At 41.4% G+C, this 25,429-nt stretch overlaps 1 protein-coding gene across 1 annotated transcript; it reads left to right on the top strand.

Moving 5' to 3' along the window:
* Nucleotides 1–1,071: 1,071 nt before the first annotated feature.
* m1ap (meiosis 1 associated protein) lies at nucleotides 1,072–22,754 on the top strand (the record flags this gene model as incomplete). The annotated part of the gene is made up of 11 exons (XM_083906972.1): nucleotides 1,072–1,329; nucleotides 1,493–1,690; nucleotides 4,426–4,597; nucleotides 17,938–18,093; nucleotides 18,189–18,348; nucleotides 19,064–19,205; nucleotides 19,339–19,402; nucleotides 19,516–19,658; nucleotides 20,181–20,296; nucleotides 20,365–20,446; nucleotides 22,545–22,754. 11 exons carry the CDS (start codon nucleotides 1,072–1,074, stop codon nucleotides 22,752–22,754), a joined length of 1,701 nt encoding a protein of 566 aa, XP_083763098.1.
* Nucleotides 22,755–25,429: the final 2,675 nt, after the last annotated feature.

Here is a 25,429-nt window from a genome sequence, read left to right as displayed (position 1 = left end):
GAAATATTCCATCCACATTTAAATACATTTGTCTACAATTGTAAACAAAATTGTCCTGCGTAGGCCCTTAGGCTTCAGAACTCAGACCCTTGGACACTGGCTGATTAAAGCCTTTCACTTGTGTTTATTCTATTTTCCACTCAAGTTCCATGCAAACTGTTTGAAAAAGCTTTCCTGTTGGAAAGTAAGTTGGGACCAGGGAAAATATACAGTTTAGGTATGAGATTTCCATTTTCATGAGGCTAATGTGACCTCTTCAGACTGTATATTTTGTCTAACTCAGAGATATTAAATTTGCAGTTATATAAAATCAAATGTATGTACATCAAAGCAGCAATGAGTAAGTTTTTTGCAATGTTGTTCCAATCAATTATTGTTAAACTGCCCTTTTTTGATTGATTTAGATTCCTAGTACACTGGTCTGCATATTTTATTTGTGTCAGCTTTGGTGGAATAAAAGCCCCCAAAACCTTCATCATGGTATATGTTGCCTTGTTTCCTGTTTCGGTGGTTTTGTCATACGCCGTGGTTCATGTCTGTTCTTGCTCATTTAGGTGTGGAAATGACTAGTAGTACTGATGTGTGTCACAGTAGGTGGGCAGTTATGTTTCTAAATAGGGAGTTTCCTCTCTCTAATTATGATGCCGTTGACCAGACACAAAGAGGCAGATTATTAATGACAGGGTGTCACATGACTGAGTGACTGATTCAGTGAAGAGTGTGGGGTTTTACCTTCTCCGTCGCTCTGGCCACATCCTGTGAATAAGTTTTTCCTTTTGACGGCTACACGGATGACTTTTCCATCTGATGATGCATTTGAAGCTGTAAAAGGGAAAATAAGTACACATTTTGAAAGGTTAAGAGTTCAGTAGGAGTCTTTTTTCCCCCCCAAAATTTAATATGTTGAATGAAAAAAGCCGACCTTGATCACCAGACAAAACAAACTATTAGAAGTCATTGTTGACAACACATTAATGTCAAATAATGAGAATGTTTGACCAGTTTCTTCAATTTTCTCAAACTCAGAGTGTTACAGTTATTGTATCTTGTATTTCTCGTTTTCAGGACAGCATGGACAGCAGAAAGAGACCAGCTGCTTCGCCCAACTCTGGCAGCTTTGTTTTCTGGTCCTCCTCATTCCGGAGGCAACCAGCCAGGATCCTGATTGTGGAGGCACTGCCACCGTGGTGGTCAGACACTTGCACCGTGCTCTGCGATGCTCTGGATAACTTCTTGTCCCTTGCCTGTAATCTGGATGGACCCTGTAGGATACCACTCCTCAGCCTGTATGCTGTCAGCAGGCAGCAGGAATGTGTATTGCCATTTGTGGTGAGACAGATAAAGATAAAGTACATTTTAAAGCAATGGAAAGCAATTTGTCACTTCCCTTTAATGGCTTTCTCTTATATCTTCCCCCCTTTGCTGTTTCTGTCACCCACCCTTATCTCTCACTTTTATTCCCTCTCCTCTTCTCGTCCCTCTCTATTTTTAGCAGGTCCGTGGCAACTTGGCCAGGCTACATTCCTGTGTCGAGGAGCTGAGGTCTATCCCAGGAGAAGGCTGTATCAAAGGAGCAGCCAGAGGAGGCGAGCTGCTGCGACAGGCAGTGCTGGACAGTCTGCAGCAGTTTAAACAGTACGTCAGACACATCTGTACTGGAAACCAGACCAGCAACATCTTATCTGTGGAGGTGAGCGTCAACAGAAGTTGTAAAGTCACAAAATTGTTGCACAGAAATAGAGATACTCGAGTGACTTAGCGGATATAAACATGTCATAAAGCTTCTACGTATTCAGCAACCATTATTCCTGAGGACAATAGCAGCAGTTTGTCATATAGATGTGGAGACAGATGTGGGGATTGAACCGCAATATATAAACTGCTGAGCGACAGCCGGAAACAGCAGAGACAAAAACTGCATCTGCCTGAACACGGCCGAGAACATCTTTTCATACGATATAGGCAGGCTCCATTAATGCCTGTTCAATAGCTCTCTGTGCAATTCACTTTATGAATTATGAATCCCATTAGCGTGTTTTCAAAAGCTTTAACGTGTTTGACAACTCTTCACAATGATCAGAATGGCCAATTAAAACCAGCTCATGTACATTTCAAATGCAGGAAATGAGCTCTACTCATCTGCTGCCAATACTTGCTGGATACTTTTTGATAAAACATCCAATCAGCTGTCATTAGAAAGTGGCAAGTTTGTTTATTTAAATCCTATTCCTTTTCATGTTGCACCTGTTTTGGCACAGTCTAGAAATCATGGTGTAATTAGCTTCCCACTAATGTACATTGTCTCATTTTAATGAAAGTGGATCAGAATGTTGACATAAATTAAAGATCATAGATACCAGTTAATTGCAGCAACTTGTTATGTAATACAGAGTGTACCACGTGCAGGCAAATAATCCAGTTACAGGATCAAATCATGGGGCACGCACAAGCACATTTTTGTCTCAGGAAATGACAATAAAGAGGACTATTAGCTGACATTACCGAAAGCAGCCCCTGTTAAATATGAAAATTGGACAGCTGAGAAATGAGACAGTCACTGGCCTTTTTGTTGAATTTGAACAACATGTCCTCCGGATATAAAGCTCTGGTTTGTTGACAAGGATCTGTCAAATCCAGCCAGCTTTATTAGAAGCTCTGGGCAGATGATTATACCAAGAGCCACTGTTTTCGACAGCAGCAGATATGAATAGCTCCAATAGAAGCTACAGAGACACAAAACAGAGACATGGCACACTGTGTTGCTTTTCATTCATATACACATCATGTGTGCGTGTGCATGCCTTGATGATGATGAGGGTCAGCCCTCGGCAACACATTTTTTTTCTGCAAAACAGCAGTAGCTTTGGCTAAACAGCAGGAAGCAGAGAGCAGAACCCATCAATGATCACATGTGGTTCAGTACTTGTGTTATCTGTTTTCTACCATAACTAATTTAATCTCTGTCCTTCCTTGTCCTCCCTCAGCCATAAGCAGTGCTTATATTTTAAGTCTTTTGCATGGATGCTCTGCACAAAACCCTTCATTAGCAATGGTAAATTGGTAAAAGAAAATGTTTTACAGTGTGTTACAGCTCATTTGTGTCATGACTTGTTGGGTAATTACAGCTCAGATAGAGATATAATTACAGTTAATGTAGCAAGAAGGCAGGTAAAGAAGGGCTTTTTGGGTCGTCTGTCTCTCTGTCCCATTTTTTGAGAACGCTACAGTGATTGCGAGATTTGATGGTGCATTATCTCAAGAATGTCTCAAGAGAATCCTCTCAGTTTGGCACAAATATTCACTTAGACTCGTGGATTAAGTGCTTAGATTTAGGTGGGCCAAATGTAAGCTTTTAAAACTGCTACTGTAATCCCAATTCAAAACACTGTAGAGCATTTGTTGATTGAAGACAGAAATAATGAGCCACATTTATAACCGGGGTTACACGGAATTCAAGCACCTGCACACACATAACTGTCTGTTTCAGTTTTATTTAGATTGAAACTAGGTTTGGTTACTTTTTGCATGTCAGCAACTGGCAGACATTGGACGCAGCAGCAGCCAACAGCTGCAGAGAATCATCATGAGAAAAGATGAGAACAGCAACAGTAGTGTAAAAAACACTAGAATTGAAAAATATCATTAAATAGGGTGCGAGAGAGAGTGCATTAGCTCACCTTGGCTGAAAATCAATGTTTTATTTCCCTTTCCACAAAAACCTTTCCGTTTTCAGCAGTGTATATTCGAAAACATCTCCACTGTAAATCCTCATTTTACATAGCAGTGAAGCTTTTTAGGTTTGGTAACGGGTTGGCATTGCCGGTGCATAGCTGCACATCACTGAGTATATGCTGAGAGACTATGAGCTTTGCTATTAAAACTGCGAGGAGACTATAGCTGCACGATTGTGATTAGTGAAGCCAGTTTTTCAATTTAATGAAGTTTCCTTAATCTCCGAAGACACATTATGATAATTTTATGACTTAATATACCTCTTTTGCAGATAGCCCATTTGCTATACTGCTATACATAGTTATACAAGTCTGGCAAAAAAATGATGTTTGCTAGTAGAGGTGTAGTTTCCTCATGAAGTGAGTGTTACTGGCCCAGGATTGCAAATCTGACATGTGTGTATTTAATTTAGTGAGTGTGATTTAGTGCATGCCACGGATCTAAACACAGCGACATAACAGTCAGACCAGAAGTATGCTTTGTTGCGGTGATTCTGTGGCCTGTACTTTTGCAGATAATGACAACATGTATCATAACTTTCATCACCAGCTGGAACAATTCAAACATTGGCTTCTCGGGAAAAGCTGTGGGCAGGAACAGACAGCACTGAGGCCCAATAATAACACTATTTAAAGTGATAGATGTTGTTTAGTGCAGTTGTACAGAGACATTTTCATTTACCTTATTCCCCAGATTACTGTGGTGACCAGCCAGCCAGGGCCTGGGATTGTCCGCCAGCTGGAGACTGGGCTCAAAGACGCCGACCTGGTGTCACTCAAGCGACTCCTGGTCGTGCAGATCAGCAGCGTAGGAGACTGGGGACAGGATGCTCCATCACCTGAAACCACATATACTGATGCTGAAGGTAGGAGACATACTGTACGTACATGTGGAGAAGCATTAATACGACTAGATGGTGTTGTGTTATTTATGTCCCGCTACTTTCCACATACTCATCCTCCATGTTTTCTAAATCAGCTTTGACCCGTTTATTGCACTGTATTCCTGCTACCGTTTGCCACATATCTGCTGTCAACACTGGAGACATATGTCACGTCTGCCAGTCCTCACAGGGACTTCATAATGACATACAATTCTTTGTAATTATATGAAGTCGAGTGGTGAGCGGTGTCGTCTGAGTAAGTAGAGAGTGCTGCGACGACGGGATGGAAATGAAAAAGGGGAGAACTGGGAAGTGAGAAAGCAACACACACACACAGAGAGAGGGAGGAGGAGGAGGAAGAAAAAGTTAAAGAGAGGAGGGTGTTTATGCACCAATGGAATGTGTTATTTCACAGGGATGAGGAGTGACCGCGTCAGTGGGCAAAATGGCTGCAGCTCGTTTTCTTAGAAGTTTTGGAAACTAACATTTGTGTGAGTCTGAAATCACCTGACACAATCATGTCACTTATGCAATCCAACCTGTATCCCCGTTTCCCCCATCATAATCTTCTACTCGAGTGATTTTTGTGACATGTTTGGAATGTTTGGAACTCATGAGTGCTTTATCACTTTCTTTAACACTCATACAAACCACTGAAAAACGTCCCGCATAACACCGTTTATTTAAAAGTTCTGTCTGAAGTGGAGAAAACAAGAACGACGCTACAGTTGTGTGCTCTACCACTGAATCTTTACAGAAATGAGAAATATTTTCTCCTTTAAATATACTGTAACAACTAAAAAATGTAATGACATAACACAGACCATTTAAATTCTCCTTTACTAATTTGCCTGTAGAAATGCTAATTTAAAAAGAGCTGACAAAAGAACAATCAGGCCTAAAATAGGCACCACGGAGTCATGAAGGCACTCTTTGACAATTAGTCTGTGACATTTATTTCTAACAGTAAATCTCGTGATTTTGGATAGAGAGTCTGCGAGACAAGAAAAGGGAACGGGGTCAGAACCGCTTCCAAGAACTACAGTGACCTCAGAGTTCATTTGGATGAAAGCTGAAGCAGGCCTTAAATCAAAAGATAAGGAGTTTAACCGTCTGTCTGGCCAGTGTGAATTCTACTCACACTTCCTGGATGTTCAAAAATGTTCTAAATCGTTTTTTGTAACACGTAACCTCTGAGAGTTGAGAGTGGGAAGTGGATAAACGCGTACAACACGAGAGAATGTGCAGCTGAGTTCAGAAAAGATAAATGTACTTTTATGTCACGTTTACTGAATGACTTATAATATACTCTGTTCTTGTTCCTGTTCAGTTTTTAAGGTAAAAAAAAAGAAACGTGTAACTGATTCATCAACCCTCATACATAAAATTTAGGAAGCACTGTTGACTCTGGGAATACTCCGGAATCTGGGCGCGTTGTGGAATCTTAATGTCATCCGTGTGTTTAAGATGCTGGGTGGGAATGTTCTGTGAGAGAGAGAAACAGAGAGAGAGGCAAATACATCTTACTTAACACCAGACTATTTATTTTAGACGTGCGTGTCTCACTGAGTCGCTCCATGGAGTGCAGTATATCATAGGAATTGGGCGGAGTATCTGTTTTGAGAAAAAAAAGGAAAAGTCTTAACTGTTTTCACATTTTATCTTCAGGGAAGTCTGTGTCAAATCGAGCTGCACACTCAAGACGGGCATTGTGTGGATATTTCGGTTAGTCTACACTTGTGCAAAAGAGATTGTTAAAAGTTAAGGCTTGATTATAGTGGCAGAGGACTAGGTTTAGGTCAAAGTGAGGATACGGTCTGAGGTTGAGCACTTGTGATGGTACGGGTTATGGTCTGTAATTGTGCCACTGAGCACCAGGGAGAAGATAGAGAGGTCACAGAGCAAGAGGCAGAACACAGAATGAGACATGGAGGGATGATGATGATGGCTCCAGTGGTTTTTGGTCAGAGTGATTTCTACACTAGATGCAGTAGTTCCTACAAATATCGATCTATATTGTTTGATTGATGAGACAGAAAATAGATTGCGTTGGTTTTTTGCATAATATTTCTTGAGAGAAAATCCTCTATTCTCAGTATGATTTTCTTTGTAATTTTAACACAAAGACACATTTTCTGCAAAACAGCAGTCATTTTTCCATGGGTCATAAAGTCAGACAAAGTGTATCTTTTGCAGACAAAACAAAAAAAAAATGGTTCCTTACTTCACATTGGGCATCTGGCCAAGATCTAGCCTCCTACACCCTCGTGCAGAAGAGCCTCACTTTCATTATTCTCTCTCATGAAACCGAGTCAAAGCTTGATTCAGAGGAAATTAAGTATTTCAACATGAAGGCAGGAGGATGAAAGGGGTAGAGGCAGAGAAGAAGGGAGGGTCATAAGGAACAGAAACAGAAGGGAAAGAGACACAGATGAGTATAAAAAGATGTTGACAAGTGCGGAGAACAAAAACAAAGAGGACCAAACAGTAGCGTACATATCAGTAGCAGATGTCCTCTGCATGATTAAGGACAAGGAGAGTGGGTGACATCACCTGAAGCTGACAGTAGTGCTGGCGGTAACCCAAGAAGCCATTTTCATTCCCACACTGACTTTCACTTCCAGTCAGTGGAATAACTGATTTAAAGAACACAAACTAAAGGAAAGTTGACAGTGCTGCTGTGTGTTTGTTTGTTGGTTGTTATATGAGACATGACAATAAGGTGAAGTGAATACGAAGCAAATCATTACCATGTAGGCTTCTGTTGCTCGAGGTTCCTTCTCCATTTAGCTCGGCTCAGGTGGCAGCACATGGAGATCATGAGCTCCTGCTGCAGTGAAGGGTGAAGCTGAGGCTTTCCTGGTCTGGTCACATGGGCACATTGGTAACCAATAGCTTTTGAGGGGTTGGGTCCAGGTGGGATGGGAAACTGAGTTCAGTGGGCCTGCATTTAGTGAAGGATCATGAAGACTGTTGTTTGACCGTATTCAAAACTGGGATAAAGACACACTGGAGTTTATTTTCAACAAGGTCAAACATGGATATTTTACCATGACATTTGAGAGGCTGTTATCATTTAGAAATAGCAGGGATTGAATCACTCAGCCACTGAATAACCCACAGAATAGAGTTTATTTGTATTTTCACTTCTCCACTACTCTTCATATACACAGGCCCAAGATGATAGACGATATTAACAGTCGCTGTTTTCAATTAAATGTGTCTTTCCTTTGAGAAAACCACAATAACAGTCAGCCATCTTTGTTAGTAACAGCTCGTGAGTTTGGTGTCGGTTGGTGAAGGACATAAACTCTGTGACATAGAAAATCTAAGAGTCTGACAATGGGGATCTGCCAGCTGAGAGGAAGCAGCGGACATTTTTGTTGGATGAATTGGATCCATCACGATTTCTCCGGGCCAAAGAAAGCTCCAGCCAGTCTTAACAGTTTAATGCTTCCATCCCTCCAGACGAGAGAAATATGACTTTGACGCCGCTCTGTCCGCGTCTGTCTCTCCATCTGCTGTTGCTGTGTGCCTGTGTGTGCGACGAGAATTCACAAAGCAAAGAGGGGAAGCATCAATCTCTGTGTCCATATTGAAGTTATGGTCTCAGTGCGATCTGCGGCACAAAGATTAGCTATCAGTAATCGGCTTCCTGTCTGAATTTCCCATTTGAAATCTGATTCATTTTCAAACCATTATTTCAAATCCCTGTGACCTACGTGTCCTTTGACATCCTCCATCTTTCTTTGTTATTTCTGTGTCAGTGGTCAAGATGCCTATGAAATATAGCTATGACGACATACAAACACTGCAGCTGAAGCTGCTACACTGGGAGATTAATGGTGTCTCACTGTCTCCTGTAAACACCTGGGTCTTGTCATCTCCCTGAGCCGGCTTAAACCCAAACTGTATGACAGTGAGCTGGAGGAGATTTCATGGTGTGTAATCCCAAAAGCGTTATCAATAATCTACTTACTGCTGTGCATTAGAACAGTTTCTATTTGTCTTGTTCCCTCTGTTGTAATGTTATAACAAATGGAGATGCTGGGGATTGAACCCAGGACCTCATACATGCGAAGCACGCGCTCTACCACTGAGCTACATCCCCCTGTGGATACTGTACAATTGACCTTAATGATTTAGTATTTTTAACCCTTTCTAACCCTGTCTTTGTCAGAGTTGTTCCATAATAAGGAGCTTGTCCCATGCTGCTTAACATTCATCATTCATCATCGTCGTCATTTCTTCCACACATATTTAGCTCCTGAATCCAGTTTTCAAGCGATGGTCTTTGTGCAGTTTTATGGAGGTGGTGTATTATTCTTCCTCCACCCTCCACCTGTCTGTCTCACACCAATAACCTCCTGCACTGCTTCACTCGTTCAGCTCTGAGCCAGGAGGTAAATATTATTTCCTCTCCTTCTTTTATCGCTGCTTTAAGAGGTGTGCGGGTTCTTACAGTCAGGGAGGAAACTCAACCGCGTCTTTATACAGCTATTGTGCAGAGATTTAAACTTACTTACTTATTTATGAAGGTAGATTGAGTATACAACAAAATGTGTGAAAAGCACATCTCCTCTATTTCCTCTTTATTATGATTTTACCTATGATTTTACCTTTTAACTGAATTAGATTTTGATATAATAGGAATGCCACCTCAGAACAATATTGCACAATATTATGTATGCCAATGTAAACAAAAAGTAAACTTAACGTGTTCTTAAAGCAACCATACTAGTTAAAAACAATACCATTTTCCATCCTTTTTTTATTTATTTTGTTTTTGTCAGATGTTTTCTGAGTTATTTTCTTTACCTATGAACAACTCTCATGAAGAACGTGTGTGTTTATGTGTCTGAGTATACTCTGCACTGACTCACTCACCACTATGTCTCCTCAGTGTGTGTGTCTGTGTGTGTGTGTGTGACAGAGATAGAGTACCCACATACGTTTCAATCTTCTTTTAATCATACTCAACTTCACAGATGAACCTCATCAAAGCGTAGCAGCCCTATCCTTCTCTTCTTTCTGCACTTCCTTAATTACTTAGTTTCTCCCTCGTCATCTCTTTCTTGTCATCTCTATGTCGGAAAGCTGGAGAGAGAAAAAGAATGAAAGAATGAAAAGAAACTCCTATATGTTTTTCTTTCTGGATTTCTTTCTCTCACTTCCAGTAAAGTATCCAATTTCCTCTCTGCTTTTATCTCGCTATCGCCGCATCTCTTCTGTATAACCTTAAATGTATGATGTATTACTCTCAGATTTATTCGACTCGTCAGCCTTATCCACTGTTTATTTTTTTGTCCATAAAGTATAGATCTGCTTTTAAAACGAGACTCCATTCATGAAAAACCTACTTTCACAGCAGCACACTGGATCACTTTCAAATGTTTGTATTGTTTAACCCACGCACTTAAAACCTCAATTGAAATATTGTGTTAAATTAGTACATGAAGGCCGTGTAGATGACAATGCATAAACAGTAAACAACACAGTTGTCAGGCTTCAGACTGTGCAGCAGGTCACAGCTGAATATCTACAGTCCATGTTGCCAAGATTGTGGGTGTTCTGTAATTGTGTAATCGTATCTGCCTGCAGTATGCACTCCATTCCTTTTTCATCTGCCACCGTCAGAGTATGCGATGCTCTTTCTTTGTGTTTCATTTTCCTCACTCACTGCCTATATTTGCCGCCTCCTTCACAACCCTTAAACTGTTGTGACACCCCACACACACGCAGCTGCACTTGGATTAGTATACATATCAATAGTCCATTTCGAATCATGAGAATAATGACTCGGAAATGGTGTGCCCGCTTGAGAGGATTATAATACACTGGCCAACAGCCCAGAAATATGAAAGGGTAGGAGAAGTCCATCCTGAAGACTCTAAATGAGCCTAACTTCACGTGTATTACAAAAATAATGTGAAACTTCCATCAGTTTTCACTTGTCATTCTCTCCACAAAGCTTATTCTAAATGCAAAGACCTTGTAGCTTTTTTTTCCAAAGATTGTTTGACAGAGTAAATGCTCACAAATGAATAAACAGTGAGGAAAAGTGTCCCCGTGCTACCTCATGTCAAACGCAGTTAAAGCCTTCGACTGCTCAGCCTTCAAAAGACATTTATACACGCTGGGTTTTTGTTAGCGAGAAATAAAAAATCACGTTTGAAAATTGGTAGAAAATAGTCCAGCACATTCCCCCTGTGACAATGGACAATTGTACTGTAGCTGTTATGTAGTAAAGATATCATGTATTCATGAGTTTTCGAGGTGCCAGTAGGTTGATTTTGTGAGTTTTGGACAAAGCCAGTCTGGCAGTTTCCCATTATGTTACTGTCTCTATGCCAAGCTAAGTGAATTGAATACTGCCTGTAGCCTTTTATTGTATTTAAAGCTGTAAAAACACAATTTTACTCTACTTTTTGTGGTTTATTTTTGCAGGGACAGTCAGCGCACAATTAGATATAATTGCACCAGAGTTAGCGCGCTGCTAGTTGTGGCTTAAGTCTGACATTAGAAGGTTAAACACCATCTGTAGTTTCCAATTATTGTATCACTTCACTAAAATGTCGCAATATTTCATAGCGCAGTTCTCTGACGTGCTGAAGTTGACAGTAGTTTTGTGTTGTATCGAAATCGCTAACCACTTGCAGGCAGCAGGTTTTTAAGAGTTTTACTAAAGCTGACTTTTTGGGGTGGAAAAACAATAACAATTTGGTGCATCACCTTGCTTAAAGTGAAAACAATGGACAATAAATTGGATCACCTCCCCGGTATCAGAATCTGAATAGCCAGATTCTTGCCAATACACAGTCCTAGTGATTCTGAAGGTAATTTTGAACTGAGCTCCCTTAGAATGTCAATAAACGCCATTTATTTATGCCACACACCTGCAGCCACTCAACCCCGGGTCGCCCTCTGCCTCTCTGCCTCTCTGCTCTCTCTCCTGCTGTCTCTTTCAGAAGCTTCATTTTCCATCACACTCAGCTTGTTCACTTTAGTGTGTGGTTAGTGAAAGTGAGTGTGCGAGGAAACCCCACCCAGACTTGCTGACACAAGAGTGCACGCCCAACCCAACGACAGCGATTTCAGAACTCACTCTCTCACATTCACACATGATTTTTTTTTTAATGTGTGTGTGTGTATTTGTTAATAAATATGGAGGATTACATGGAAATCAGGAGTGCACGTTTGTCACGCTGCCACCCAGGGACACGGACGCTGCCAAGGTCAAGCTGTTCACACATCTGCTGCTTTGACGTCAGCAGAGCAGCAGGTGATCATACAGATAGACTATAGCATCACTCATCACAACAGGACATGAAACCTCTCAGGCCCACACTCTAGCAGGAAGATAAACTGGAATTTGCCTAATCACGCTGAAGAGGAGCATATTGGCATACGTCAGTCAATAAATGACTTAAATTCAGTACTATTGCTTATATACTGGGACAAGTCGATTAGCCAGTAAACAAACATCATAGTTCTTCATTGCAACCTGATTCAACTTTATAGTTGGCAACCGCAGGTGTAACCTGTGGTTGCAGCTTACAGGAAATTTGAATTTTTTCCTCTTCATTTGCAGTCTTCTCAGGCTGCAGAGAACAACAGGTGGAAAGCAAAGAAAAGAAAAAACAAAAAAGGACTGGTGGGGGTACTCCTTGGAGAGCTTCACCGGCCTATTAAACTCCCAGTGAGTATTGTTTTCGCTCTCTCCTTCTTTGACTACCTGCCGCTCTCTGCCACTATAGAGCTCATTCACATCCCTCCTCTGCTTTCATCACCTCCCTCTGCAATGGAGGCCTGGGAATCGTATCTGAATTGTGGGTGTCGTGGTTGACCAGTGAAGCCTGTCCTCTGACTGCACAGACTACATTAAGGTGCACAGATTAAATAGAATAATGTTTTTTTTTCTATCAATCCTTTCATCATCTATCTTGTTGAAGTGCTGCTGACACTTTCTGCATTGTTGAAGAGCTGGCCCACAAAAGTTAAATTCCTATACTGGCAAAAAATAATATCTATTTTGACGATATATCAATATTTAGCCGCTGTCCTTTGAAATGTGAATTATACAGATTATATCAATGGACACAACATTAAAGGAAACAACTCTTATTTATTGTATTTAAACTTTAACTGTAGAAAAATAACAATACACTGTACAGACCTATTAGGACTGTCAGTTTTGCCAAAAAAAAAGTAATTTACAGACTCAATATTGTCAATATACACATCGTTAAAATACAATGACGATAATAGCGCAAATGATATCGCCAACATAAATATTCATATACATACATATATATATATACATATATGTACCCCTAATTCCCACACAACTAAAGCGTATTCTCAAATCACATTTGCTCATGTTACTCTTTAATTACCTAGTAAAAAACATGGCCGTCTGTACCATCTATTTTAATGAGTCTAATATTGAATTTTACCCTTTTTCTCTATATTTTATGAGTATTCTGCAGCCATCAACTTTCTTTTTTGTCTTCATTGACTCTAAAGCCTACAGTATACACTGTACAATTGCAGCGGGTGCTGTCCAGATGGAGAAATGCCAAAGGTAATAAAAACACAACGATTTGATTTGATTGTTTGCTCATAAAACAGCGATCGTTTGCCGTAGTGTGAGAGAGGTTTAAAGACGGCCTTTGCTATGGCGGGTGAAGATCGATAGCTTGTGAATATTTAGGACGACAGTGTCACGGTGTGCGTGTGTGTGCTGCTGGACAGTCAATGAAAACGCAAGATGGCGGCAAAACATAAACACAATATTGGTATGTAGGATGTGGGATATAGAACAAATGCAGTTCATCTTTTTATTTTGCCAACTTGTGTCACACTTGATGACGTCGCTGATGATTTACTAGTCTAAAGGTGTCATCATTGCTCTTGCAAATAGGCTGATATCAGCTGTCAATCATACACTCAAGTGTCAGACTTGAACGAGAAGGCTCATTCTCCCTCTTTGTATGTACCATCTCTGACTTAAGACCTAAAGGATGTCTACTTTGTATGACCTCCTCTTACCTATTTGACTCACAGCTTGTTCTCTCTTTATCATCTCCAGCAATTACAGACAGATAACTGTGTGGTCGCTGGCCCTCCTCGCCTCCCTTGTCCTTTTGTCCTTTTTTTTTTTAAGTGTCCATCTGCTTTAAAAGCCTCCATGAGCACACGGCTTTAACAGAAGAGGCTGCGAGGCAATTAGGTCACACTGTCGCTAGTGTGTCGGGGTCCTGTGTTTCAGACCAGATGATCAATGTCCTATTTGTCCCAGTCTGAAACGACATCAATGCTCTATTCATCATTAATGCACACACAGACGACGCTGACTGACAAGGACAGCGAGTGTTATCGGTGTCGCTCAATATGTGACAGGGAAATTCCACAGGCTGTGTTTACTTCATGTACTGTGTATAAGTGCACTCTGTGAGGTTTGTGTCAGGAGGCTGCTTTAGGTTGTCAATACAGTTTTTCTCTCATCACCACACGCAAATGACAGATTGGTGCCAAAGTCGCATTATTGCTGTTTGTTCTACGCCAGATTATCTATTCATTTATTTCAGTTGCAACCAAAACAAGACCCCAGTTACGGGTACACAATACGTCAGTCTTACGTTGAACAATATAAGCTATCTATATGCAAAGACTCTGTCAGTACTGTACTATCAAAATTGACGTCGCAACCAAAAATATAACAGAGAGCTCAGTTACCCGTCTAATATCTCTATTTGTGTCTCTGACAGACATGATATAGTCAAAGAAATGAACCCGCATGTTATTTAAATGAAAACTCAGGTTCTTAGAAATACATTAATATGGATTATAAAGGGCTCAAACTCAGATTGAGTACTTCTAACCCAAGAAAATGATGGAAGAGCGGTCTTAAGTATTCATGGCGTGACACAGAAACATAAAAGTACTCCTACATTAGCGTGATCATTCTGGAATTAGACTAATTGTCAGAGGCTTTCGTGAGGATTCCCACCATTAGAGTGCGCAGCAGCCATTATGTGAGTCTGGTTAAACCTGTAAAAAAACCTAAATCTGTATCTGAATGAAAATGGGGGTTCAGTGCAGTTGCTCTGCTTCCTCTTTTAGGACGCGCATTAGCTCGCAGAGTCGCCGGCTTCCACACCCAAGCTAATGTTACTTTGGTCGATGGTCACGAGGATGATGCACTCTTCCTAATGCACGGAATTAGAGGAAGCATTACTGGGCGTGGGCCAGTGGTGGAGCAGAGGGAGAACTAGAGCAGAGATGGTCAATAAGAGGAAGACAAACTAAAGAGTGTAGGGTTACACAAATCTAGATGTTTGTATGTGTTAGGTCATAGTATTTTTGCAAAGATGATTTCTATCTGGTCACAGAGACAGAAACAAACAGATCCACAGAAAGTTGTCGCTCTTATTCTGTATTTTAAAACAGTATGGAAGCATTTTTAAAGTATGGAAACTATAGTACAATATTCATTTGAATGCAAATTTTCAACAAAAAAAAAAAAACGTAGCAAGCTCTACCCCTGTGTCAAAGGTGTTAACTAACCAACTCAGCCTCTGGTGACAGATTATATCATTCATTTAACAAAAAGAAAAGAAAAGTGTCTTCAGGGAAATCAGAGCTGAAGTGAAGTCATTACATTTTTCATCTATTTTTCATCAAGTAGTTTCAAAGTTATTTGTGTGTGTGTGCGCGTGTGCGTTCATAGGAACTTTCTGGCAGAAACACTGACCTTGTCAGGACCAGTAGTCCTCATAAAGACCAAAACCTGGTCCTAAAGAGACAGAAACCTCATTTCTGGGGAAGCGGTTAAGTTTAGGGCTAAGATTTGAATTGTGGCTTAGTCAGGATTAGGGTTAGTCATTAAATGGTTATATATATAAAGCCGTTGTTTATGGTTGTCCAAATGAATGAAAGTCAATGCAGTGTCCTAAGAAGACTAGCTGTGCAGACCTGTGTGTGTGTGGCAGCAGCAGCAGCACCACTATGTTGATGTTAATGTCTCTTAATTGTGCATCAACATCTGGAAATGTAAGGGAATCTTCCCGGATGGGGAAAAAGGTTTTAGGTCATTAACCTGGAGCCAGAAGGTTTGCAAAAGTAAACAGACATTAGCAGATATTCTTTACACCAGCGTGTGTGTTTTTCCCAAGGATGTGATGATTCAGCAACACCAGCTACATAGTCCTGCAGTTAAAATAACACCATCATGCTGTGTGAGGCTGCAGTAAAATCGAGCTTTTTTTAAACATCTTATATAGCTGACGCACGCTTCTATCTTTACTACGAGATATGTGACCTGCAATCTTCATGTTTGACACCATCAGCAGCCACTTCGACCCGTGCCTCCTTACCTCAGCATGTGTGTCACACTTTATCTTCTGACATATTCACCGACACACACACACGGGAATGACACGTCATCGCCAATATGATTCAGGTGCACAGCCAGAGTCACCAGATCGGCCTCCTATAATTTAACAGATTCACAGAGCAGAAAGAAAGGAAACAGAGCATGAAGAAATAAAGTTGGGAGGGGGGCAATGATAAAACATAATTGAATTTTTTTTCTTTCTTTTTTTTTGCATACCTACAGTAAACACACACTTAATGAACTCTGTAAAGACTGAGCAGGAGGAGGCAGGAGGATTTAACATGGTAAACAAATCCCTCCTGAACACAGATAAGCTTTCTGGAAAGAGACAGCATCATTACTTCAGTTCACGTCAGGGTTAACGGCTTTTTCTCACGCACACACACACACACTGTGGTCTAAGTACAAGCCTCTCTGACAGTGTGGTCCACCATCCTTTACTCCCATCCATCTCCTTTTTCTATCTCATCCTGCCTCCAACCCTCCTCCACTCTCTCTCCTCTTGCTCTTTCTATAATTTATGCTTTCTTCTCCTCTTTTCTCTACTAACCAGTTTCCATGATTCTCTCTCTCTCTCTCTCTCTCACACACACACTCACTCTGTCTCTGGTTCTTACTATTCCTATTCCCCAGACAGGCATTATTGAAGAAAAAGACTATCGATTTGCCACAGCCTTTTTCCTCCATCTTTGTCCGTATGAGGGAGTTGTCTCTTCTCTCTCATGACTATTTCTATAAAGACTATTTCTTTTTCTTTTTTTGGCCCCAGCTTTTATTTATTTTCTTCCTCTATCTTTCTCATTCTTTTTGGGACAATGTGAATGAATGCAGGCTTTTCTCTCCTCCGTTTGCAGCCTTTCCTTTTCCTGTTCTTTAATGTAGCGCTGTGACGTGTCAGAAATGAAAGCAGAGGATTTTGAGGAAGCTGTTAAGCTAAAGTGTCAACATTACTAGACATTCTCTGTCACTCTCTGCCTTGATCCTTCTTGCAGTCACCCAGCACGGCAACATCCATCACCAAGAATGAGGCAATCATGACTCTTTCGCCCTCAGATGAATTATACTTATTTCTACATGAGAACTTTTCGCCCGGAATCAAAAAAATTGCTTTACTTCAGTATCTCCCTCTGACAGAGGAAAAAGAAGAGCATTAACTTCTAAAGAATTAAAAGTTTCTGACTTGGAGAGAGTTTAAATACTTTGCCAACTCTCCATCCATCTCCTCCGCGTCGTCTCCGAAATCTATCGCCATTTCTGTCCGCCTCTCCTCCATCTGTGTCCTCTCTCACTTCCTGCGGTCCCTCCTGCTCCTCTCCTCTCCTTTTAGTCTCATTAGTTTTCTAGTGATGGGTCATTAACTATTAAACACCAGGCAGAGGGAATAGGAGATAAGAGGGGAGTTCTTAAGGTCAGTGTGTAGTCCAAACTAATAAATGGACACTGGAAGACTGGAGCAGAAGAAGAGGGTAGAGCAGGTCCACTGGGTCATTTTCAGTGTGTGATGAAGTGTAAATCAGGAGGAGAGAGGAGAGCAGGCTCAGTTCATCCTGTCCTCTGGGATTAAGCGCTGGCAGAGACAATGAAAGAAAAACAGGCAGAGATTTACATTCATTGACTATAATAAACCATAGCAGAGCTGTCGTCGGCTGCTTTTGCCAAAAATATAGTCCCGCTTATTTTCTTCAGGAAATCAGTGTCAGACCTCGTCATCAAGACAAGTTTAAGAAGTGTCTGATGATCCAAAGACTCCGGGGTCAACACATTCATTAAAGTCCTGCTGCTGAGGACAATTTATTAGATGCTGCTTCCATCTAGTGGCCAGAGAGCAACATTTAATTATTTTAGGGGGGTTCTTTCTGACATGAATCTTCTTTCTAACACTACCTATATTCAAATATCCACGTCTTTGCGTGTCTGTCTGCAGAGAGTCTGATGTTGGCGACAGAGGTGGAGCTGCTGCGAGTGGAGAACAGCGTGTTCGCCGTGGAGACGACGTTGAAGGCGTGGCTTCAAGAGCAGGGAGGCGACAGAGAGCATCTGCACCTGCTGCTGCCGAGCCCAACAGACAGTCCCACTGCAGGTTATTCACGACTACCCCACGCTGTTTTGAGACTTAGTTATAATATGACAATATGTTGTTTTTTTTAACACAACCTAACATGTTTCCCCGTGCAGTGTGTGTGAAGTGTGATATGCAGGAGCGTCTGATCAGCCCTGCACTCATCGCTCTCACGCCCAACCTGGGAGTGAAGACTGAGAGCGTCAGGGACTTCCTGCCCGTCACTAAGGCCTCGGCCAATCAGGGCCAGCCACCACAGACACTGAAAGTAATCAAGTAAGACGTACTTGGTCTTTTCTTACTGTAGCAAATCCATTATTTTCTTTTACTGTGACACAACTACTAGTCGACGAAGATGCCAAGAAGGGTTTGGCTTTGTGAATAACACAAAAAAAATGAAGACTGCATAACTGAAAATGCAGATTTTCCATTTCAGAGGGAGACTGATCATGTGTGAAGTGTAATAGTCTATGAATGGTGCCATTCTGCAGTTCTTAGATCAAACTCTCCCATCACATCAGAGGCTGCTTTGTTCTGCTGAAGTCATCATGTGATGCCACTTAAAAAAAAAGCTCCAGGGCAGAATTTTCTTTCAATGGTGGGAAACCAAAAAAAGAACAAAAGAAGTGATTATAAAACAGACTTTTCGAGTACAGGTAGTAAATGTAAAAACTCCTCAACATATAAGAGCATGTCTATATGTGCACCAGTATCGTTATTATGGTATATGATTTTTGGGTGTGTACCAGTTACTGTATGTGTCAAAACCATATCCTGTTTCTAGAAAGTAGAGAGGAAGTGAAATACCTAAATGCAGCAGAGGTTCGACACAGTTAGAATAAAATACACTGCTGGGTTAGCGAGGTACGAGAATTAGGAAGTTGTGTCTTTTAAAAAAATGTTCAGCTTGCAGTGAAACATCAGTCGTTGAGTCTACACCACTGACCGATCTGTATGTGTGTGTGTGTGTGCATACATGTGTGTACTGCAGGGTTCTGCGTGCAGACGGATTGTGTGAGAGCGTGTTGTACGGCCTGCCGTTAGTGATCCGCCCCACCACCTGCTGGCAGCTGGACTGGGAAGAAATGGAGACCAACAACAATTTATTCCATGCTCTGTGTCACACACTCAGGGTGTGTGTGTGTGTGTGTGTGTGTGTGTGTGTGTGTGTGTGTGTGTGTGTGTGTGTGGACAGGTTTCCTCTTAATGATTTAGAAACTATCCCTGAAACTAGTCCAGATCACATGACTGCCCCTCTGTTTTCAGAGTCGTGACTTGTTCCTGCTGCTGCAGGTGGAGCCTGTGCAGGGGTTTGCTGCTGGAGGCTCAGGTGTGTGTGTGTGTGTGTGTGTGTGTGTGTACAGAGGGTGTGTGTTAGACATTATTAGCGTATATTGAGTAAACACTCATTCATTCAGTGTGTGTATGTTTGTACAAACACAGGCGTGTACTCTCACTACGTCCTCCAGTCGTCCACGTCTCTCTCGCTCCTCCTGAAGGCCGTGGTGTCCAGAGAGCTGCTGCTGCCCTGCTCCATGCCCGTCTCACCTCAGGACCCTGTACCTGACGCCATGCAGACCATACAAGTTAGTTAGGAACACAGACGCGTTCAGGAAGCAGAAAGAGATCAAGCAATTCTCATTTGCCATACTGCTTAGGCTTTGTTGAGGGTCAGTGTCAGGATAAACGCTCACCACTGTGCCGCCGCTGTATACACACAAGCGCTCCCTCGGGCACGTCTGATAGTATTGCCTGACGGAGCCTGTTTTCAGATGAAGGAAGAAGCATAAAACAGAGGCAGAGTAAGAACATCAACAACAATAAAAATGACAGAAACGATTAGTAATGCTATCCAGTGCAGGTCTATGCCATCAAATGAACCAATAACTAGTATCTACAGTGATTTTAAATTGTATTAATACTCTTATTTTGTGATTTTTGGCTCCTGTAACACTGCAGATGTCCCTGTGTGGGACAAATAAAGGAATATCTTATTACTTATCACATGTCAGCCACTCGCTCCACACTACAACACAACAGCAATCTCATCATTCAGACATTCTGGTCTGATTGATCCACGACTATGTGGTTTTTTCTGTCTCCGTCAGCGTTGTCTTACTCAGCTGGACGAGGACTTTGTCTTCAACCCCCTGTCCCTGACCAGCAACCTGTACCAGCACCTCAAGAGCAGAGGCCTCATCTCACAGCCACGATACCCATACAGGTCAGCACACCACATCATCATCATCCTCCTCCCTCATCATATTCATCATCATCACCTTCTTCATCCAGGCTCCAGCCAGCAGCTGTGCCCAGAGAGCAGTCTCAACCACCAGAGGGGGCTAAAACCACAGGCAGCAGACAGGCCCGGCAGGTAAAACCCACACAGCTTTTTAACAACAGTGTGAAGGTCATGAAGTGCTGATGATGTATGCAAGCACAGAAACAGCAACATGATCATAAACCAGGTTTGTGTACCAGATTTATTTATTTGTACATCATCATTTCTGACATTGCTCACAAGATGGCAGCACCTGCTACGTATAGTCGACAGCTCACGATAAATACACAGAGACACAATACAAGTCTGCTCTTAATAAATACATGTTGACTTTATATGATTTAGGGAGGAAACTCCTGTGCTGTGACTCAGACCAGCAGAGAGAGAGAGACAGCAGCTGATGGTCTGTTTGAGATCATCTCACTTCAAACAGTGTTTCAACACTTGTCTTTTAGCACTTGTTATCTTTATGTGACCTCTGGGAGGAGTCAAGATAATCACACATGTCCGCCTCCACATGAGCTGCCAGAGCATGAAAGTCATACAGCCACATTAAAAAATATCACATAAATCTTACAGACAAACTTGATCGATGAGATATTTCAGCAGAAAATCTTAAAGTATATAAACTGTATAATTATTTGACTTTGATTATAGTGTAAAGCAACACTGGTTTGATCATTTTGGTTTGCATGCTTTTGGAGCGTCTTACTCTGAAAGATCAGTGTCATTTCCTGTCCATTTACTGAAGCCTATTGTGACCTGTGAGCGTGTCGCTGTTGGCACAGTGACTCATCAACGCTGATAAGACTGATAACATGCAAATAGTTCACTACGGCGGCGAAGCACAGAGAGAAAATGTTCTTCTGTGCTGTGAGGATGACGCATTGTGTTCTGTTCTTTCTGGTAAATTTTAACTTCACGTACATGTTCGCCTACATGAACAGTGAATGCCCTGTTCATTTTTTCCTGTTCTTTTGTTGCTTAATTCTCTCTTTTTTATCTTCTGTCTATTTCAGGAATCTAATTTACCAACAATAAAACTCCCCTCTACTGTTTTATTTGTTTAGTTAAAGCTGCAGTATGTAACATTTGTTTGTTAATGTTTGGTCTTTACAGAGCAGAGCAAACATTTACACTGTGTGTGCTCTTTCACAATAAGATTTTTGGGTATATTTGGGATTTTTAAACCCATATAAAACATTTAAAAAAAAATGTGATTAACAACATTTCCACTTCCAGTGTGGTGTTTTTTCCCCCACCCCTGCACCCATGCATGAACTATGACACCACGACCTCAGTGATAATGTTACAGTGGTTACCATTTTGAATATTTTACTTCACTCTCTCTTTAAAGCAATCTTTTTGAACATCCAATTTTACAAAAATAATAATAATAGAGCGCTCCCAAAGTTGAAAAATTGACGCTACAAACATTTATGCTAATATTTAAGCTAACTAGATGTGGGGTTTTAGCATATCGTTTTTTTAACTAATGAACATTAAACGTTTTGTGGATTAGCCTAAAACAGTACCGTATCATGACTTAAATATCGTGATAATATCGTATTGTGAATTATCGGGTATCGCGTTGTGCAGGAAATGGTGCATTTCTGTCAAAAAAACAGCACAAACTAAGAAGAAATGAGCACGTTCACCTGAGTCTTACGTTCCCACTGATGCCGATTAGAGACTAAGCCGATAAAAACCCACCTGCAGAGTTATTTGACGCAGAATTTAACAACATTTAAAGCTGAAATTAAACATTTTTGACTGGTAAAAATGGGGTATGAAGGAGCGTTTGTGCGCGTATACGCTGATAGTGCATGGACGTGCGTGATAACGTTTGCCGTCTGCTTGCTTTACTAACACAATGTTGCTCTTACCTTCGTCTGTGTTGATATAAAACGAATCACTTCCTGTGTGCAGCGTGAACATGTCGCCAGGTGAGGGCGGGATCTAAACAAAGAAACAGTCACGTGGAGCTGATTAATGAACATTGGGTGAACTCATTTGCCAAATTGAATTAAAGTAATGGACATTTTTGTTTCTATTAAAAAGTGACGCACTGCAGCTTTAATTCCCCTTACTAACTTGACGTTCTATGACATTGTTGGTGGCATTAAACAAGTGTTTACAAAATGTATTCACATACTTATTCTCTTGAACTGTAATGCGTGTCTCCATTTAGCCACAAAACCCGAGTCGTCAACTGGGAACAAACAGTAAGATCAGAGCTACCGTGGCCCCGATGCCGTCCTCATCCTCCTCCTCTCTGATGCCTCCTCCTGCTAAGGCCTCTCGTCCAGTGCTGACGTTCCTCAGCAACAACAGTCGAAGGCGCCATGCCCCAGAAGATGATGATGATGATGATGATGATGAGGACTCCATGGTTATCTAGTGAGGACAATAGAAGGGTGAGTTTGAAGAAAGTGAGGTTCTGCCTCATTAAGACCAGGTTTTTGCTTTCCACAAGGGCGACTGGTCCTGACAAGATCAGTGTTTATGCCAGAAAACGTCCTAAAGAGGTAATAAATACAAGCACACACACACACACACACACTTGTTAAAGTCTAACTACCAAACGTTCGTGCTGTGCGAATAACTCGAGACAAAAGAGAGAATGAAAGAGCTGCAGCCGCCCAGAGAGCAACACAAACAAAGTGTGTGTGTGTGTGTGTTCACAGTGTGTGTGTGTGTGTGTCGTGAACATTTATGTGCAAATTAAATTACCGTGTGAGCCTTTAAAAGGTTTTTGTGAGTTGCCTGATTGCTCACAAACTTCACAACAGAGACCGGTGATTAGGCTTAATGTGTGTGTGCGTGTGTGTCTGAGGAGTTACAAATCACTGCCATCTTTAGTTTGCTGAGGCAGAAAAATATAAATAAAACAACACACCAATAAACAATAAAGTGCCCGGAGAAAAGATGAAAAGAAGGAGAACAGTGGGACAAAGAAGCCTGGAAGTGGAAAAAAAAAATAGATGAAAGGAAGAGAAATAAGAGGAAAAGGTGGGTGACATATTAAAGCAGGCGTACAGCAGCTTTAATACCACAATGAATTATAGAGAAACACACACACTTGCAAATTCTTTGTCCATGTTGCCCTTAAGTCCCAGTCTGAACACAGCTTCAGTGTTTTAATGAGAGCAAGAACCGCAGACAGAGAGGCCTCTCTTGCTCTGCAGCACCCCCACAGAAGACTCTCTCTCTGGGGGTTGAAAGGCAGAGAGGTGGGGGTGGATGGAAGGAGAACAGAGAAAAGATAAAAACGTATGGAAAAAACAAAAAAACAACAACAGCATGTTCTGAAAAAGAAGAGAACATGGTGTGTTTGTTTCCTCTGTAGGACTTTGGTGGCATAAACACTGATTGTGTCAGGACCTGTAGTCAAAACCGAGGGTTTCCTCGTGTCGTGAGGACCTAAATCTGTCGACACGCTCGCAATATGTGGACTTTTCTGCCCATAGAGGAACATTTCTGTGTTCTGAGTAAGTTTACTGCAAATTAATGAAAGTCAGCGTCATGGACGTCATGGAAACCAGACTTCAAGTACATGCAGTGACATCATTAGCTTCATTTCCAGCACGTTGTCAATGATTCATGCTTGTTCGTAGATATTGGCCGTTGACGAATATATGTCATTGCCATTATTAATGTATTCCTCATCAAATAATGTCATTCACACGCGCTCATATTTAATCACTTTCCCGCCATTCCACCCCCTTGTTGAACCTTATAACATTAGGGTCCACCCAGTGGCAAATGACTTCACGACGCTGTGATGTTGCAGGACTTCCGCATTCACGAATTAAAACCACAACGACTCTTTTGTCTCCACAGAGAATTATTCAAGTGGACGTCCAAAACTACCCACTGACATTCTACCCACTTCTCTTTCTTTCTCTCTCTCCCTCTGTCCTTTCCACTCTCTGTCTCGCTCAGTACTTTCCTTTTTGTTGAGTCAACGTGTTCGAATTTCATAGATTTGTTCACATAGAGCCACAGCAGCTTCTCTGTCCCCAGAGAAAGGTCAAAGCCAGAGTTCCTCCGTTTAACCCCGACACCATCGAACACACGCCGCGTTAAATGTCACCGCTCCGAAGGATGAACTGGACGCGGCCGGCAGAGACAAAAGTGTGATTCTTTGTGGTCGAACACTCATTCAGAGACGAGCGCTGCTTTACTCAGCGTTGTTCTTCTGCAAGTTTTTGAAGCGTTTGCAGCCAATTCTGCTGTTCACTGTTGCCTGAGATATGTTTCTGTTCATGTTTTAACTAAATTATGTGTTTATTAAGTGTTCGTTAATAAATTTGTTTTAAAAAAGATACTGTAGAAGTGTTTTTACTGATAGAGTCGACTCTTATCTTGTCCACCTGACTCTCAAAATGGGGCTAACTAAGTGTTTTTTCCCATTTTTCCAGACTAACTTCCACTATCTGGCAGTTATTTATGACGTACTGCGTGTTAAAATGCCATTTTAACTACTTAAAATGGGGGAAAACAAAAAGTTTAATTTAGAAAAATACACCGTAGTAGTACACGAACACCATATTTTGAGTCTTTGTCTCGCAACGTGCAAAAACAGGCCAAAAAAACAAACTATGTCCAGGTGTTCTTTCCACTCTCTCCTCGATTCGCCGGCTTCCTGAAACAACGCGAGTGAAATTACCGTAAATAGCCAACCGATGCTTTCAGAAACCGTTGGAAAGTTCAAAATTTCCCTGATAGCATAAACCATCGCGTGACACACACACAAGCACCATTCAAGTAAAATGAACACTATTCATGTAATATTGTCTATTAAAGAAACCGCTTTGTTATGACATCATATTCAGACGTGGCCCTCTGCCTCGACAGGTTGGGGTGAAAGGAAAAATGGGGGACAGCAATTGTATCAAGTTACAAAACATCCAACAATATCGGGACACAAAGACACACAACTCATTTCAAGACTGAACCGGGGAAGATAGATCACAAACATTTATCACATACATTTGTTTAATAAACTCTATTTAAAGAAGTTTATAGACAATCAAAACAACCATTACCAAATGCTGTGGAGAGGGGAGAGAC

Source organism: Microchirus variegatus, assembly GCF_963457635.1.
Source record: "Microchirus variegatus genome assembly, chromosome: 2".
Lineage (NCBI taxonomy): Eukaryota > Metazoa > Chordata > Actinopteri > Pleuronectiformes > Soleidae > Microchirus > Microchirus variegatus.
This window is presented reverse-complemented; position numbering and strand designations above follow the sequence as displayed.